The sequence below is a fragment of the Urocitellus parryii genome, chromosome 8 (assembly GCF_045843805.1).
Source record: "Urocitellus parryii isolate mUroPar1 chromosome 8, mUroPar1.hap1, whole genome shotgun sequence".
NCBI lineage: Eukaryota > Metazoa > Chordata > Mammalia > Rodentia > Sciuridae > Urocitellus > Urocitellus parryii.
Window position 1 is genome coordinate 152,134,366 of NC_135538.1, and position 16,185 is coordinate 152,150,550.

Consider the following 16,185-nt stretch of genomic DNA (forward strand, 5'->3'; position numbering starts at 1 on the left):
AGCTATCCTTCAAGATATACTGTCTCAATTAAAAAGATTAAAAATGAGTGATTTGCTTATTCCTACTCACTTCACTACAGCTTCTTTTTTAGATTTGTTCATTATGAGCAGCAAACAGGTACTTCACGCGGATTCGTGTGTTATGTAAAAAAAATGATACTTGCAGAGTTTTAAAACAATCTGATCATCCTTTAATATACCACACAGCACATTTTACCATTTTAAAAAAAGTTGTGATATGCTTCTAAATTAATTTCAAGTGAATAAGAAATTTATCCCAGATCCATTCTTTTTTCCCACAGAAATGAACCATTAACTCCATAATATATGCTACTAAAATATTACACACCAACTTTCACTTGTGATTAACATGTAAAACTCCTTTCCAGAGTCATTGCAAAGGGAACATCACATCAATCAAATAGGTGTTTCAGTTAACTTTGGCACCACTGATGAAAATAGGTCCTGTAACTTCTCATTCTAGTTTTTCCCACGGCATTTTTATGTTCTAAGAAAGAAAATTATTCTTGATGATTCCTTGAGGGGGAGGAAACAAAGGAAGCTGTTTTCTTTCATAAAAGGTCGAAGTAACAGCAGTGGAGGCAGAAATAGGGAACACAGAAACATACTAAACTATAAACACAAAATTCTTTATTTACAGTATATTTCTCTTGGGGTCACCCCCCTACATACATACACAGACAAACTTTAAAGCACATTTTAAACTTAAAAAAAAAAGAAAGAAAAAAATACTCTTAATTCACTTATAAGATAGAGCTATTTTACAATAAGTAGCAAAACTAAAAGGTTATTTCTCTTTATGTATTTATTTTTCTCTTAGGAAAAAGGATCCATGCTGTTATAAATCTGATTTTAATCATTATCAAGACTAATTTTGCCTTTGTTAGCAACATACCTACACCATTAATCAGAAAAAAGTTAAGAAATTTTAAATCATAAGACTTCATTTATAGCTTACAAATTATGTACTATTTAAGTTCGATGCAGGACAGCTGTCACTAACAACAGAGGAGTGTGGCTTTTTCTTTTGAGATTATCTAAACTTGTGAAATATGATAAGAGATCCAGGTCCAGGAACTAAGTAATCTGTTTTTTCTTTCAGTGACTTTTAAAAATTATTACTATTTTGGTGCCTGATTGAAAAACACTATAAAGGTTAGTCCCGAGACAAGGTGGCCCCTGGTGGGAATCCATCTGGAAGCTATGAACACTGACAGAGCTCCCACAGAATTTATGCCCTTTCACTAAATGACCTCACATTCTGAACACAGGCATGTTTACATTAAACATACATTATTATTATTATTATTATTACTGTGTGTGTGTGTGTGGTGCTAGGGATTGAACCCAGGACCTCATGCATGCAAGACAAGCACTCTACCAATTGAGCTATATCCCCAGCCTCAGACATTAATATTTAACTCAGAATTCTGAGAACATAATCTATAAAATCTTTTTTTTATGAAACAATTTTCCAGTATATTAATTCCTCTATATGAAACCTACCTTTCCAGATAGGTAGAAACGATACCTGCAAAAAGTTCAGAAGTCTACTCAAAACATTTAAACTCACATGTGAAAACATTTCACAATATCACATCTAAGTTGCATAGAAGACCCCAGTGATCACTAGGAAATCTACCACAGTCCAGTTTCTCCAACCCAAGGAGGTCCAAACTTCGGGGAATAATGTGGCCCTCTTCTGCTGCTGCTCTGAAAAATATCCGATCAAAACGAAGCTTACAAGCGGCAGATATTCCAAGATTGGAGTTCATCTGTGTGTCCCAAGTGTACTGGCAATGCTTAGGTTTGCCCAAAAACTCCCACACATCCAAGATGTTGTCAGGTAACCCACCACATTTAGTGACCTGAAAAGAAGAAGAAGAAAAAAAAAAAAAGGATGATGATTCACTCTGTTTTTTTTTTTATTTAAAAAAATGTTTGCTATTATCATATCTATGTGTAACATTTTAAACCAGAATGCCAAAAATGATTTGTTAATGCTTAATGTGATATAACTAGAAACATAATAAGAAGCATAATGCTACAGGGTAACACATAGGTAATATATAAATATTGAGAGAGCTACAGAGGTTCAAAATTTGTCCCTTCTCTTCTGCCATGAATACTAATTCTGGGTGTCAGATAAAACACAGAAGGCTGAACACTAAGGCTTTAGTTATTGCTGTTAGTTTTTGAAAACTGAACTTACATGAGAAGAAGGAAAAAACTACTACACTACAAATTTAGACATAGAGCATTTATATTTTAAGTGTACTAACAAAATTGAGCTTTCTCCCATTCAAATCCAGGATTTAAAAATTTTTTGTGGCCTGGGCATAGCTCAGTAATAGAGTATATGTTTGCATGTTTGAGGCCCTGGGTTCAGTTCCCAGCACCAAATAAACAAACACAAAATAAAGTTGTATCTGTTTATAGTAGAATCTGTACTACACAAAGTTTATCACTCTAGCCATTTTTAAGATTAAGATATTAAGTATATTCACACTGTTGTGCAACCATCACCACCACCCATCTCTAGACCCTCTCCTCTGTATGAAACTTTATATCCATTAATAACACCAATTCACCATTTCTGTGTCCTCCCAGTCCTTGGCAGTTGTTATTCTACTGTTTTTCATGTAAGAGAAATAGCATAATATTTTGAACTGCGTGGATTGGCTTCATTCAGTTAGAATAATTTAAGATTTATTAGCGTGTGGCATGTGTCAAACTTTTTTTTTTTTTTAATTTTATTTTTGTGGCACTGGGGATTGAATCTGAGCTACCACCGAGTTATATCTGAAGCACCCCTATCCTTTTCTGAGATAGGATCTTACCAAGTTGCCAAGGCTGGCCTTGAATTTGCAACCTCCTGCCTCAGCCTCCTGAGTCACTGAGATTACAAGTGTGAACCACCACCATTAGCTAAAATTTCCTTCCTTTTTAAGCCTCAATAATATTACACTATATGTATATATTACATACAATTACACTTGGGTTGCTTGTACTTTTTTTTTAGTATTTATTTTTTAGTTGTAGGTGGACACAACATCTTTATTATTTATCTTTATGTGGTGCTGGGGAATGAACCCAAGGCCTTGCCTGTGCTAGGCGAGCGCTCTACCACTAAGCCACAACCCCAGCCCTGCTTGTACCTTTTAGGGACTGTGAATAACACTGCTGTGAACAAGGGCATACAAATATCTGTATAAGTCCTTACCTTTCACTTCTTCTTGGTGAATATCTAGAAGCAGAATTCTAGACCAGATAATAATTCTTTTTGTTGTTGTTGTTTAAGTTTTTATTTTTTAGTTGTAGATGGACACAATACCTTTATTTAGTTATATGAGATGCTGAGGATTGAACCCAGTGCCTCACATGTGCAAGGCAAGTGCTCTATCACTGAGCCACAATCCCAGCCCCAGAGATCATATAATAATTCTACATTTAATTTTTTGAGGTCCTAAAAAATCCCTATGTATCTCAACTAAACTGAGGGGACAGAAACTTTTAGTCCTGGACACAGTGACGGCAGGAAAAGGGAGTAAATATATTGATAATTATTATGACATATCAATATAAAGATTTTTGTCTAGAAATATACCATTACATTTTGTTAATTATTAGTGTGACTGAATATCTTTCATGGTTTTAAAATCTCAAATTTCTAAGTATGCAGAATAAAACTTGACAAAATTGGGGGGATGGGGATGTAGCTCAGTGGTAGAGCACTTGCCTTCCATGTGTGAGGCCCTGGATTCAATTCCCAGAACCACTGGATACATAAATAAAATAAAAAAAGAATTTCAGAAGACAGAGGGTTAAGTAATATGGTCAAACTTTTCAGTAGGAATGATGCAAATAAACTTAACCTTTTCTAAATTCCTCTAAACATTTTCTCTATATGCCTCTTATTAAATCCCATATATACATTTGTTTCATGTTATCTATTTCACATGCTACATTTTTTTTTCGCTAATAAGAGTCTCTCCTACCCCTAGGTATGTATATATTCAGCAAAGGCTAAAAAAGTATTTTCTGCCTTGCATTTACAAGGTTATGTATACACTTTGAGTGATCAAAGGTCCTAGTTTCAACCGCTTTGATCAAAGGAACCTAAATTAGCTTCCATAGCAATAACTTCTTCACAGACACTGGACTGACTGGTTACTCACTTCCTGATCCCGTAAGTTTGTATCTCCTGCAAATATAACCGTGGCTGACTCTGGAGCCTCTTGCATTTTCTTTAATACTATTTGTAACTGACTCATTCGTTCCTTGGCATGTCCTCTGGTGCTCTCCAAATGGGAAGTCATAAGGTAAAGGTCATTTTCAGACAAACTCACCTGCAACAAGATGCATAATTATTAAAATGACCAATGATCACTAATGCTGAACGATGGTAACAAAATTGCACACTATTCAATCAACTGGTAAATATTTTACTACTCCTCTTGATTAAAGGAGTATTCAGTACTAACCCTGGCACCAAGAAGGCTGTGTAGCAAGCACATGCTACCTGCACTTCCCCACGGCCTCCAGGCCACCATCATTAGTTCTCTCCTCTAGATGCCTACTGCACACTGCACAGGCTTCTGTTAAAGCCTCCAGACTAAATTAAGACAGAAATTTCTCTCCAAAGCTGTGAATTATTTTCAAGCACAAATGGTTCTTATTTATTGTTATATTATTTAGGACCTGGCACACAGGTACCCAAAAAATGACACTCAAGCTGGGTGTAGTGGTGCACACCTATATAATTCCAGTAATTTAGGAGGCTAAGACAGGAGGATCACAAATTCAAGGCCAGCCTGGGAAACTTAGATACACCCTGTCTCAAAATTAGGGGCAGTGGGGAGAAGGGTGTGTGTGTGTGTTGGTGTGCTGAGGATATTGCTCAACGATACAGCACTCCTGGTTTGATCCCTAGTACTGAAAAATAAATAAAAAGTCACTTAATTGACTGAGAACCATTTACCTTTTGCATTTAAGATATTAACAACATAGGATCTGATATTAAAGTTTGCAGAACCAAGTATAATTCTTTCATATAGGATTCATGCCCTTCTATAATCTGGACCATGCTTACTTGTCAACCTCCTGTACGATACTGACTTCATGCCTCTGCACCCAAATGCAGAGAAGGCTTGTCCATACCTGTACACAAACACCTCTTGTAACTCCTAAGTGTCTGTACATGGTGATTTCCCCACCTGTACAATAAGGCTAATAGTCATTTCTCCTTTCTCTTAATTTACACATAATACCACTTATACCTCTTTATTCACTATATACACAATCTCTCCCTCACTAATCTATCAACTGTATAAAAGCAAGACCTATTTGATCACTTTTATAAGCCTCACAAACAACAACAGAGTCAAATAGAATTACATTGAGTATAAACGGTTTTTAGGAAGTAAATGTACAATGTTAGAAAACTCTCAAATATTTTTAGGAAAACATCTAACAGGTTAAGAATTCTATTTTTACATGCCTATCTATAATTCAACAAAGTTTTTTAAGACTACTTAAAAGACTATATATATAAGGAGCAAATTTTTCTGTAGTGGTTTAAAAAATGTTTTCTAAAAATACACAACATCATGGGATTGCTTTTAAAAATTCTTAAAAAAAAAAACAAACTTAAATTTAAATGACTTACATGAACACACAAAAGGTTCCTCATCATTTTGGTACCTGGAAAAGGAATAATCTCTTGGCTTTTTAATTTCACTCTTGATTTCTTCAACATTATAGCTGTGAAATATCCCTCTTCATGACCTTCAAATGTGTGAGGGGAAAATTCAGTTTATACAAGTTTCTTTACTGAAGATTTTATAACAAAAGGTAACATATTTAAATGGATCTAAATCTTTAAACTTCTTCAAAATAGCTCACGGCCAATCAAGCCTATGTTTACCTGTCCCATCCCAAAGTTTAATCAGAAGCATGGAAGATATAAAAAAAAAATAAAAATAAACAGAGATGGGGATGTAGTTCAGGTAGTATAAGAAGAGAAGCACAGCAAATTAAAGTTTCCAACAGCAGAAAAGAGAAAGCACAGAAACAAGTGGTAAATGGTTTATCAGCACAGCGGGGAACCAGTTGAGTGCAGATAGAGGACCACCAAGGAGAAGCAAGCAGGCTTGTTCCAGCAAAGTGTGGAAACAGGACTGGATCATAAAGCTACTACAGAAGACAGGTGCTGAGCTCAGGCCAGGAGGCCAGGAGAAGGACTGACTACGGGGCTAAACACATCCCAAAGGTCTTCCACAGCTCTGGGCAGCCAGTGGCCCCCACTCTAATAGGAGACTAGAGATCACCAGCTGTTACGGGAGGGGTGAGAGGAGAATGAGTGAGGTGTGGACTAGAAATAAGGATAAAGTGAAGGTGTGTCTACTCAAGAGAGGGTGCCTCAGCTGCTCCCTCCCACTGACCACCTACTAGCAAGAAGGCAATAGAAGCACACCACCAACACCAGAAGACAGAGCTAAGGAATTTATTCCTCTTATTTTGTTTTTCTTGAGATGGAGGTCTCAGGTCCAGCTATGTTGACTAGCCTAATCTTGAATTCCTGGACCTAAGCAATCCTCCTGCCTCAGCTGGAACTACAGGCATGTGCTACACACAATCCTGGCTTAAGAAGAATTTTTTCTTAAAACAACTGAATGGTTTCAGGTTAAAGGCTTCTACACACTGACACACAGACAATCGGGGATCTCCCTCAACTCAACAAGCAACTGGCTCTAAAATGAACGAATGCTTCCCTCACCTCTGGTGAGGTGTACTACCCAAACTTGCCCAGAAATATTAAGTTGCAATCGGTTCTTTAGTACCTTGCATTTAACTGTATCAAGAGCCAAGGATTCCTCGACATTTAAGTATCAGGTCTAAGGTAACATGACTGACACAAAAATAGATGATCAAAAGAGATGAGAAGGAAGTGAAGGCACACAGATTAAAACCTAAAACCAACAACAAGAAGAAAGAAGGCTCTTAGAAATAAGCTGCAGTATTCATTAATCAAGAAGAAACATAAGGGGCTGGGGCTGTAGCTCAGCGGGAGAGCACTTGCCTAGCATGTGTGAGGCACTGGGCTTGATCCTTGGCACCACATAAAAATCAATAAAAAACAAAAACAAAATAAAGGTATAGTGTTCATTTTTACAACTAAAAAAGAAAGAAAGAAAGTATATAAGAGAACTGTTCAGTGAAGAGAAAGCCTATAAAATTAAAATAAATATATCCCAAAAGTTAAGATAGTTGCATCACCTCCATTGTAAACTAGAAGACACTGAGGCAGTATCTTCAAAATTCATGGGGAAATGACTTTCCTACCTAGAAATCTACATCCATTTAAAATTATCAACCAACTACATGAGGCTAGAACAAAGGCATTTTCAATATTCTAGGATTTAAAAACTTCACTACTCAATGTACTACTTCTTTTTTTTTTTTTTTAAAGAGAGTGAGGGGGGGGGGACAGAGAGAGAGAATTTTAATATTTATTTATTTTTTCTTAGTTCTTGGCAGACACAACATCTTTGTATGTGGTGCTGAGGATCGAACCCGGGCCGCACGCACGCTAGGCGAGCGCGCTACCACTTGAGCCACATCCCCAGCCCAATGTACTACTTCTTAAAAAGTAATTCAAGGGATCGGCTCCCCCAAAAAATGAAGAAGTAAACTGAGGAACAGCAAGGCATGAGATTCAGAAAACAAGAAATCCAAAATAAGAGAGACATGAAGAATCCCCCAAGAACATGCCAAAAAGAAGCCCACAAAGAGGAACAAACAGAGATTGAGAGACTCTTTTCCTTTACAGTCATGGATTCAAGAATAAACTAAAATTAAATACTGCATACTAAGTAAAAGCAAAAATTAAAAACAACAACAACAACAAAAAAAAACAGAAAACACTGAATATCAAAACCAGGAGATATGGCCAAGTGCTACGATAAACATACTTAGCAAAAACAAAATAAATGGAAAATTTTAAAAAATCAAATTATTCAGGGCAAAAAGACAAGGGGGACAAAAAAAAGAATAAAGACTCTGAAAAAGCATAACCACAATGTAACTATCATGCTTAAAATGACTAATAACTATGCTCAGGGGGGCAGCTCAAGTGGCAGAGCACATGTTCAGCACAGACAGGCCCTGGTGATAATCCAGCACACACAATTTAACTGAATTCCACCAAAAACACAGCCAGTGTTTCAAATTGTAGCACATTACATTTTTCAAAAAAATGAGACATTTCAAATACTTTTTCACATTTGTTAACCCTAAACATTATGTAATATTCTCCTATAATTCTTTTAGTAATCTTGTACCTTTTTTCCCTGAAACTTATATTTGTGCTTTTTCTTCTCTATACTCAATTAGATTAACTTAAACTTTGCTCTATCTCTTTAATCTATTTTTTTTTGGGGGGGGGGCGGGCAAGGGGAGGTACTGGGGATTGAACCAAGGGTGCTTAATCACTAAGGCACATCCCCAGCCCTTTTCATTTTTAAATTTTGAGACAGGGTCTCACTAAGTTGCTTAGGACTTTGCTAAAATGCTGAGGCTGGCCTCAAACTTATGATCCTCCTCTCTCAGTCTCCCAAATTGCTGAGATTATAAATGATTATAAAGATGTGCCACCCTGCTCAGCTCTTTCATCTGTTTTTCAAAGAAAAAGACAAATAACAGGAAAAGTGTTACCTGTAATAATTTTGTAACTCCTTGCTCTCTTCTTTAGATAGCTATAATATGGGGGAATAACTTCCTGTAGAAATATTACATCTGGGCTGTACCTAATTAGAAACATCAATTGAATGTAAATACTAGGTATACCATTCATTTTCAGCTACCTCAATGAAAGAAACTCCACAGTGTAAGAAATGTAAAACTGTTACCCTCTAGGGCACTTAATATCCAACATTTATACTGACCTTTGAGTCATGATAAAATGAGAAAGACTTATGTTACTTAACACTCAGCACTATTATGATCAAATTAAAAAGAACAAAGGCCAGGGATGTAGCTCTGAGTCAGAGCACTTGCCCGGCTTGTGTGAGGCCCTGGATATAATCCCTAGCACCATAAAAACAAAAATCTACCACCAAAACACACTGAATGACTGAAAGTAGAAACCACCATATTGAGAGCCTATAATGATCTTGCCCTTTAACAGATGCTTTCAATGTTATCTCTGTTGATTCTCTTAAAATAGTGAGAAAACTAAACTCCAGAAAACTTAAGTGGTTTGTCCAAGTCACTAAACTGGTACAGGGTAAAAACAGATCTTCTGAATTTTAATTTCACAGTAGTTATAGTAATTACACACAAAGTTCACTGTGTAAAATAATTCTAGAAGGCTTCTAACAAAAATTGATATTTCCTATCTGTCCCACCTCAAGATGCTACTCTTGGAGGCAATCACCTCACAAGTTTCTCCTGTGAACCTAAATCTAATTCTAAAGCCCACAACACTGAGCTGTCATTCCATAGCTATATAAGACACATTGTCACAGTAAATGATCAACAAAAGTAATACTTACAAAGTTAAGTAGGAACACACCCCACGAGCCCTCTCCTGCAGACTGTTTAGATCCAATCCATCAATATTCCACGTAATGAGAGAGAACATGCTGCCATCTTCTTGCTGAGTATTTTCAGATGGGTTGATTTTTGAACTAGTGGAATCAGTTGTTTCTTCACTGGTTAGGTCAACACTAGCAAAGATCAGATAATACACAACTTTGCAAATAATCTATATATTAAAAATTCTTTTGTATTTATAGCCCTTATTTTGCAGATATAGACTAAAAATACCTAACTAGAAAATTCAAAATGTCCTCCCAGACGGAAACACTTCTTGTTCCAAGCATTTCAGATAAAGGGTACTCAGCCTATAATTAATTAATTATCATTTATTTTGTGGTGCTGGGGATTGAACCCAGGGCCTTATGCATTCGAGGCAAGCACTCCACCAACTGAGCTATAGTCCACCTTTATTTATTTATAGGAAAAAAAAGTTTTCTAGCTTTGCCAGCAAAAGAGCAGCACAGGCAATTCCGGTCCCAGAGGCTGTGATTCTGCCCACCAGGAGGAACGGGGGGGGGGGGGGGGGGGGGGGGGGGGGGGCTTTTAAAGAGGTGATTCAAAGGCTACATTCCAGTGCTCTGACTGCATTTGAATTTCACTTGTTAATTTGAGAGGGTCATTTCTGAGATTTCTGGTACCATCCCCAAAGTCTGAATTACTTTGTTCCTGTGGTGGGTGAGTGCTCGAGGACAGATAACCCTGCCTAGGATGGGGAAGAAAGGTAACCCTGTTTCCTCCAAGATTAGGGAGGAGCAGGCAAAGAGGAAGAAAAAAAAAAAAACATGTCCATTTAAAAAATAAGTCACAGTGGCAGAGTAACAAGGGCTAATTCAAAGAATAAAGTGGACCACTGTTAGATTTCTACATTCTATTTCTACGAAGAAATCTCTAATAAGCTACTCCTGCTGAGGCAAGGTTTCGGGGATTAACCCGTAAGTGAAATTTAAGAAAGCCCTAAAAATATCTATTCATAGAAGACTAAATGTTAAATGACTGAGGAAAAATAGATTCTGTGTTATCCAAATGTTTGCTCACTTACATAGTTATAACCAATTCAATATCCTTCAGGTGTCATTAAAATAATTTTTTAAGAGGGCTGGTGATGTAGCTCAGGGGTAGCATGCTTGCCTAGCATGTGCAAAGTCCTGGATTGGGGCCCCACATCATACATGCGCATAAAACAACCAGAGCCTCAAATTAGACTAGGAAATGTAAGAGTTCCAAATTTATTTGGATTATGTCATTTAAAGTAAGAGCTCACTGTTTTAGAGTAGAAAAACAACTGCAAATCCTTTTCTATTTCCTTAGTTGAGTGGGGAAGTCTAGTATTCCTCCCCTTGAATTGGACTTTAGTGACTTGACGAATAGAGGACAGTACAGTGGAAGGGATATGCTGGGACTTCTGAGGCTTGGTCATAAGCCCTGCAGCTTCCACTCAGGCCTTTTGGAACCTTGAGCTGCCCCTTAGAGGCCGGACTACCTTAAGACTGCCACGAGAGGCCATATTTAAGTTCTCCAGTCCATAGTTCTACCCAAACTCTATTGCACCCACATAAAGGCCCCAAATAAATGAGTGGAGAGAGAAAACATTAAAGATGACTGCTAAGGGGCTGAGGTGTGGCTCAGAGGTAGAACACTCGCCTAGCATGTGAGGCCCTGGGTTCGAACCTTAGCACCACATATAAATAAATAATATTAAAAAAAAGATGACTGCTAAGTATTTATAAACTATAAGTTCAAGAAATCTATAGTTTTAATTAACTTAATGCCGACTGCTATGGCTTAGATGTTGTTTGTTAAGCATATATTCATGTGTTTGAGGCTTGGTCCCCGGGGCGGCAGTACTGGGATTTTTAAGGAGTGGGCCATTGTGGAAGTACTTAGGTCAGTGGGATTCCTGTCCTTAGAAGGAATAATGGATTCAGGGAGCAAGTTCTCACAAGAATGGGTTCTTTAAAAAAAACCCTGAGCCTACCGAGTCACTCTCTGGCTTCCTATGTCAAGATGTGATTGGTCCGCCTGCATGTACTCCTGTCATCCATGTGCCATAACAGGCCCTCTCCAGAGCCTGTGCCCTGTTGTTTAGACTTTCAGATTCCAAAACTGTGAGCTGAAAAAAACACTTTTTCTTTATAAGTAGCCTAACTTGCCTTTGCTCTGGAATCACTCATTTCTAAGAGACCCTTGTTCCTTTTTAGTGAAGAACTGTGTTTAGAAGCCAACATCTATCTTGGTGCCAGATGAACTTAATGACAATTTTGAAACAAATTATAAATCTTTTAAGTTGTCTTTTTTATACATCACATTTGAGAGCATAAAAAAAAATGTGTAAGTGCAAAACTTTCCTTTGAGTTTTATCCTCCCCAAAAGCTCTTTCTTCCTCAATAATTATTTACTATTGTATATTTTTTCAAAGTCTTATTGCAAAAGAGAAAAAGCTAAATGATTCTAGTATTTTGTCAAGAATGTTAGCACCTTCCTCTTTCATTGGAAGCATTTAAAAAAAAAAAAGGCAGGAATATCAGCCCTTCACTTTTGTCTAATTTTTTCATCCACAGTTATATATTTTGAAATGTGTATAGTACTGAACTGGGCTGCATAAATGACAGTGATCCCATAAGATTATAATGGAGCTGAAAAATTCCTATCATTTAGTTACCCTGTAGCCATCTTAAATTTATTTTTAAAATTTTTTTAGTTGTAGATGGACAAAATATCTGTATTTTTTAAAATTCATTTTTATGTGGTGCTGAGGATTGAATCCAGTGCCTCATGCATGCGAGGCAAGCGCTCTACCACTGAGCTACAGCCCCAGCCCCAGCCATCTTAAATTTAACATCACATTACTTGGGTGTTTGGGGGTGATGCTGGTATAAACAAACAGTACACTCAGTCATGTAAAAGTACTACATCATACAGCTATGTAAGGTAAATTAAATACTTGATCATTGTTTTAGTCAGCTTTCTCACTGCTGTGACTAAAGGATCTGATCAGCACAGAACCCAGGGGTGCTCTACCACTGAGTCACATCCCCACCCCTTTCTATTTTTTTGAGTCAGGGTCTTGCACTAAATTGTAGAAGCTGTCCTCAAACTTAGAATCCTATTTCAAGTTGCTAGGATTACAAGTGTGCACCACCGTGCCCAATCTTCCCTTCAAAGTTTAAAGATGACTACCTGTAACTACTTAATACAAAATGTAAGCACTCTTTCTACTCTCCTCAATGGAAGACAATCCAAAGTCCCAATAGATGGGATTGTCATGGAGTGCTGTCATGAATAAAGCACAATAGTGTTCTTAATCAGAGCTGACATTTACTGACCTCTTCCTAAGTGCCAGGCCTATTCCAAGGGTCTTATATCTATTAACTCATTCAATCCTTAGAACAACCCCAATGAGGTAGGTACTATTACTCACCTCAAGAGAAAGGTTATCAGTTACTAAATGGCACAGGTGGATTTATATCTTTGCATTTTGGCTCCAGAATTTATGATCTTATTTACTGCACTATTAGTTCTTCTCCTTGTTTCACTGTAATCCAACACCATGTGTGTAATTTATGCATAAATATCCATAATAAGTTCCATAAGTATCCATAATACTTAATGTGGGAAAAGTACCTAAAGAACTGCAATAAAAACTTCCATTCAGAAAAATGGAGAGAGAAACAAACTCCAAAACTAGTGTTGAACAGAAATAATAAGGAACTGAACTTGACTTCCTCTCTAAGTAGTAAATGCTTTAGTCTATTTGATGCCTTAGGTTCTATGTTTGAGAACAGAGTTCCTCAGCTTTAAATCACCTGAGGTCTTGTCAAAATGCAGATTATGATTCAGCAGGTTTGGGAGGGGACCTGAGATTTGGCATGTCTAACAAATCCCCAGGCAGTGTCATGCTGTTGGTTAGGAGTAAGAACGCTGTTAACAGAAATATGCAAGAGGCAGGCTCTACATCAGAATCAACAGAGCTGCTTAAAAAAAAAAAAAAAAGCTCTTACCTCGAATGTGTGAGGCACTGGGTTCGATCCTCAGCACCACATAAATAAATAAAATAAAGATATTGTGTCCATCTACAACTAAAAAATATTTTTAAAAAGTCGATAAGGAATAAATAGGTCCCACTTCACACTAATTAAGCTCTCTATGGAGTGAGGCCCCAGGACAAAAATTTTTTTTTTAACTCCCCAGGTAATTTTAATCAGTAGCTAAGATTCAACACAGCACACCTGGTTTTAAGAAAAATTTTCCTTGTCTCTCCTGAGACACACTAAATATAGATTCTAATGTAGAGGCTAAATCACTTTAGTGTTGTTTGTTTTTGCTAATATCTTAGGAATTTACTGAAGGTTCTACCCACTGCTTTAACATAATCAAAGCCCTTGTGCAGCGGCTTCAATTTTTCTGGTCACAAAATCTTCCTAAAGCCAACATCAAAAAATCTAATCAGGTCATGATACATGAATATTTACGAATTAGAAACACCCGGAAGCTTGACCTTTCTCCATTTTCCTCAGGAGAGCTGAGAAAACTAAAGCCGCAGTCTTCTCAGTAGTTGCTCAGAGGTTTAAGAGACAACAGACTACAGCCTTATAACTTTTTCCCCCCGCCAAGGTACCATTCTAGAGTAGGGGACTTCTAATAGCTCCAATGTCACACTACTCAACTCAGTACATTTTTTGTGAGGACCTATATCAAGGAGTTCACTTACTTTGTTTTGATTTATCAGTCTGTTACAAACAACAGACAATGACTCAGAAAAGAGTCTGCACTGTGACTAGCCAACAGTACAGGCTATCCATAAAGTGGTAAGAACTTCATAATTCAACACACACTAGCTGAGACTATTACCTGCCAAATATTGTGTCATATTTTTGAGAAATCAATAGTAAATAAAACAGATATGTCTTTACCAAACGTGTAGTGGAGTAAAAGATATAAAATACTGAATCACAGTTAAGAGTATGGAGCAACTTATGACAAGGATCACCCAAGATGCTATATACAAGTACCTAAAACAGGAAGCTTATCCAGACTTGAAAGGTCAGGGAATTTTCAGCAGGTATCATGCCTAAACTGAGTCCTCTAAGATAAGTATTAGTAAGCAAGGAAGGAAAAATAGAAAGTCTCAAGCAAAGGTAATAAAGAAAAACAAAAATGGCCCAATGGAATAAATGAAAGTTTGATGTCTGAAATTCTTCCCGTAATAGGAAAAAGAGGGTGGCAGATGAACATCCTGGAATGATAGGCAGAGTGACAATGGAACTTATAAGGCAAATGGGCTTTATTTTATGAGCAATAAAGCAGGAACTGGGGACAGGTCACTTAAATAAAAGGAGTGTGGATTAAAACCACCACCAAAACCTACCGTTCTGGTTGGCCAGCAGAGAGCAAATAAAGAGAAAACGAGGTGACTTCAAGTTACCATTCTTGGGAGGGAGGAGAGTAGCAGGGTTTGAACCCAGGAGCGCTGGTGTGACCCGGGGCCTGGCTAAGTTGCTGAGGCTGGCTTTGAACTGGCGATCCTTGCCTCGGCCTCCCGAGCTGCTGGGATTCCAGGTGTGCATCACTACACCTGGCAAGTTACCATTTTTTGAAAGAGGATCTAACCTCATTCCTTTCCAATTTCGTACAATTCAGGTGAAACTGTCATCAGAGCCAGGCGCAGTGGCGCAGGCCCGTCAGCCGAGCTTGCGGACAGCGGGTAACAGGCGGCCGCAGTCTCCCAACAGGGATGCAGGACGCAGGCCCGTCATCCCGGCGGCTCGGGAGGCGGAGGCAGGAGGACGGCGAGTTCGAAGCCAGCCTCAGCGATGGCGAGGCGCTGAGCAACTCGGGGAGACCCTGCCTCTAGGTAAAATACGACAGAGGGCTGGGACGTGGCTCCGTGGTCGAGTGCCCCCGCGTTCAATCCCCAGAACCAAAAAAATAAGTAAGTAAATAAATAAATATGCAGGGAGGTAGCTCGGGACGCCCGCCCCCGGCCGCCCGCCCCCTCACCAGGCCGCGGGCGGCGACGCCTCCCCGGGGCGGCCCTCCTCGGCGCTCTCCTCCACCGGCGGCTCGAAGTAGGAGTTCAGCGCTCTCTGAAAGGCAAAGGCACAGGCTGCAGCGGGGGCGCCGCGGCACGGCGAGGCGCGGGGCGCGGGCGGCCGAGCGTACTTCCATCTCCCAGTCGTTCTCGGCCAGGTAGCACTGGGCCACGCCGGCGTCGCAGCGCGCCACCGAGGCGAAGTCCTCGCACAGAAGCTGCCGCTGCCTCTTCCCCTCGGGTTCCCCCTCGTCCGGCGCCACTACCACGCTGTCCTCCCGCTCCATCACTCGCGCCACCCGTCGCCCGTGCGCGCTCTGCGCAGGCGCCCGACGCGCCGGTGCTCCCAGTCAGCAGTCCGGCCGGAAACGCGCTCGGCTCTCCGCGGCCCGCGGCCAGGTGGACACCACGCGCCTGCGCGTTCGGTCCACAGCGCAGCGGGCGGGGCCCCTGCCCCCCGCGCTGCCCTTGGCTCCAGGGAACGTCTCGTCCGAGGTCGGGGCGTGCGTGGCACCCGGAGGCTCGCAGTGCGTGCA

The 16,185-nt window shown here is 39.3% G+C and overlaps 1 protein-coding gene across 1 annotated transcript; it reads right to left on the reverse strand.

Moving 5' to 3' along the window:
* Positions 1–303: 303 nt before the first annotated feature.
* Positions 304–15,943, reverse strand: Tdp2 (tyrosyl-DNA phosphodiesterase 2). The gene is made up of 7 exons (XM_026407699.2): positions 15,781–15,943; positions 15,619–15,704; positions 9,576–9,749; positions 8,737–8,828; positions 5,690–5,808; positions 4,200–4,370; positions 304–1,889 (listed from the first exon to the last, which is right to left on the reverse strand). The coding sequence occupies exons 1-7, from the start codon at positions 15,934–15,936 to the stop codon at positions 1,608–1,610; spliced, it is 1,080 nt and encodes a 359-aa protein (XP_026263484.2). The 5' UTR covers positions 15,937–15,943; the 3' UTR covers positions 304–1,607.
* Between the last annotated feature and the right edge of the window lie 242 nt (positions 15,944–16,185).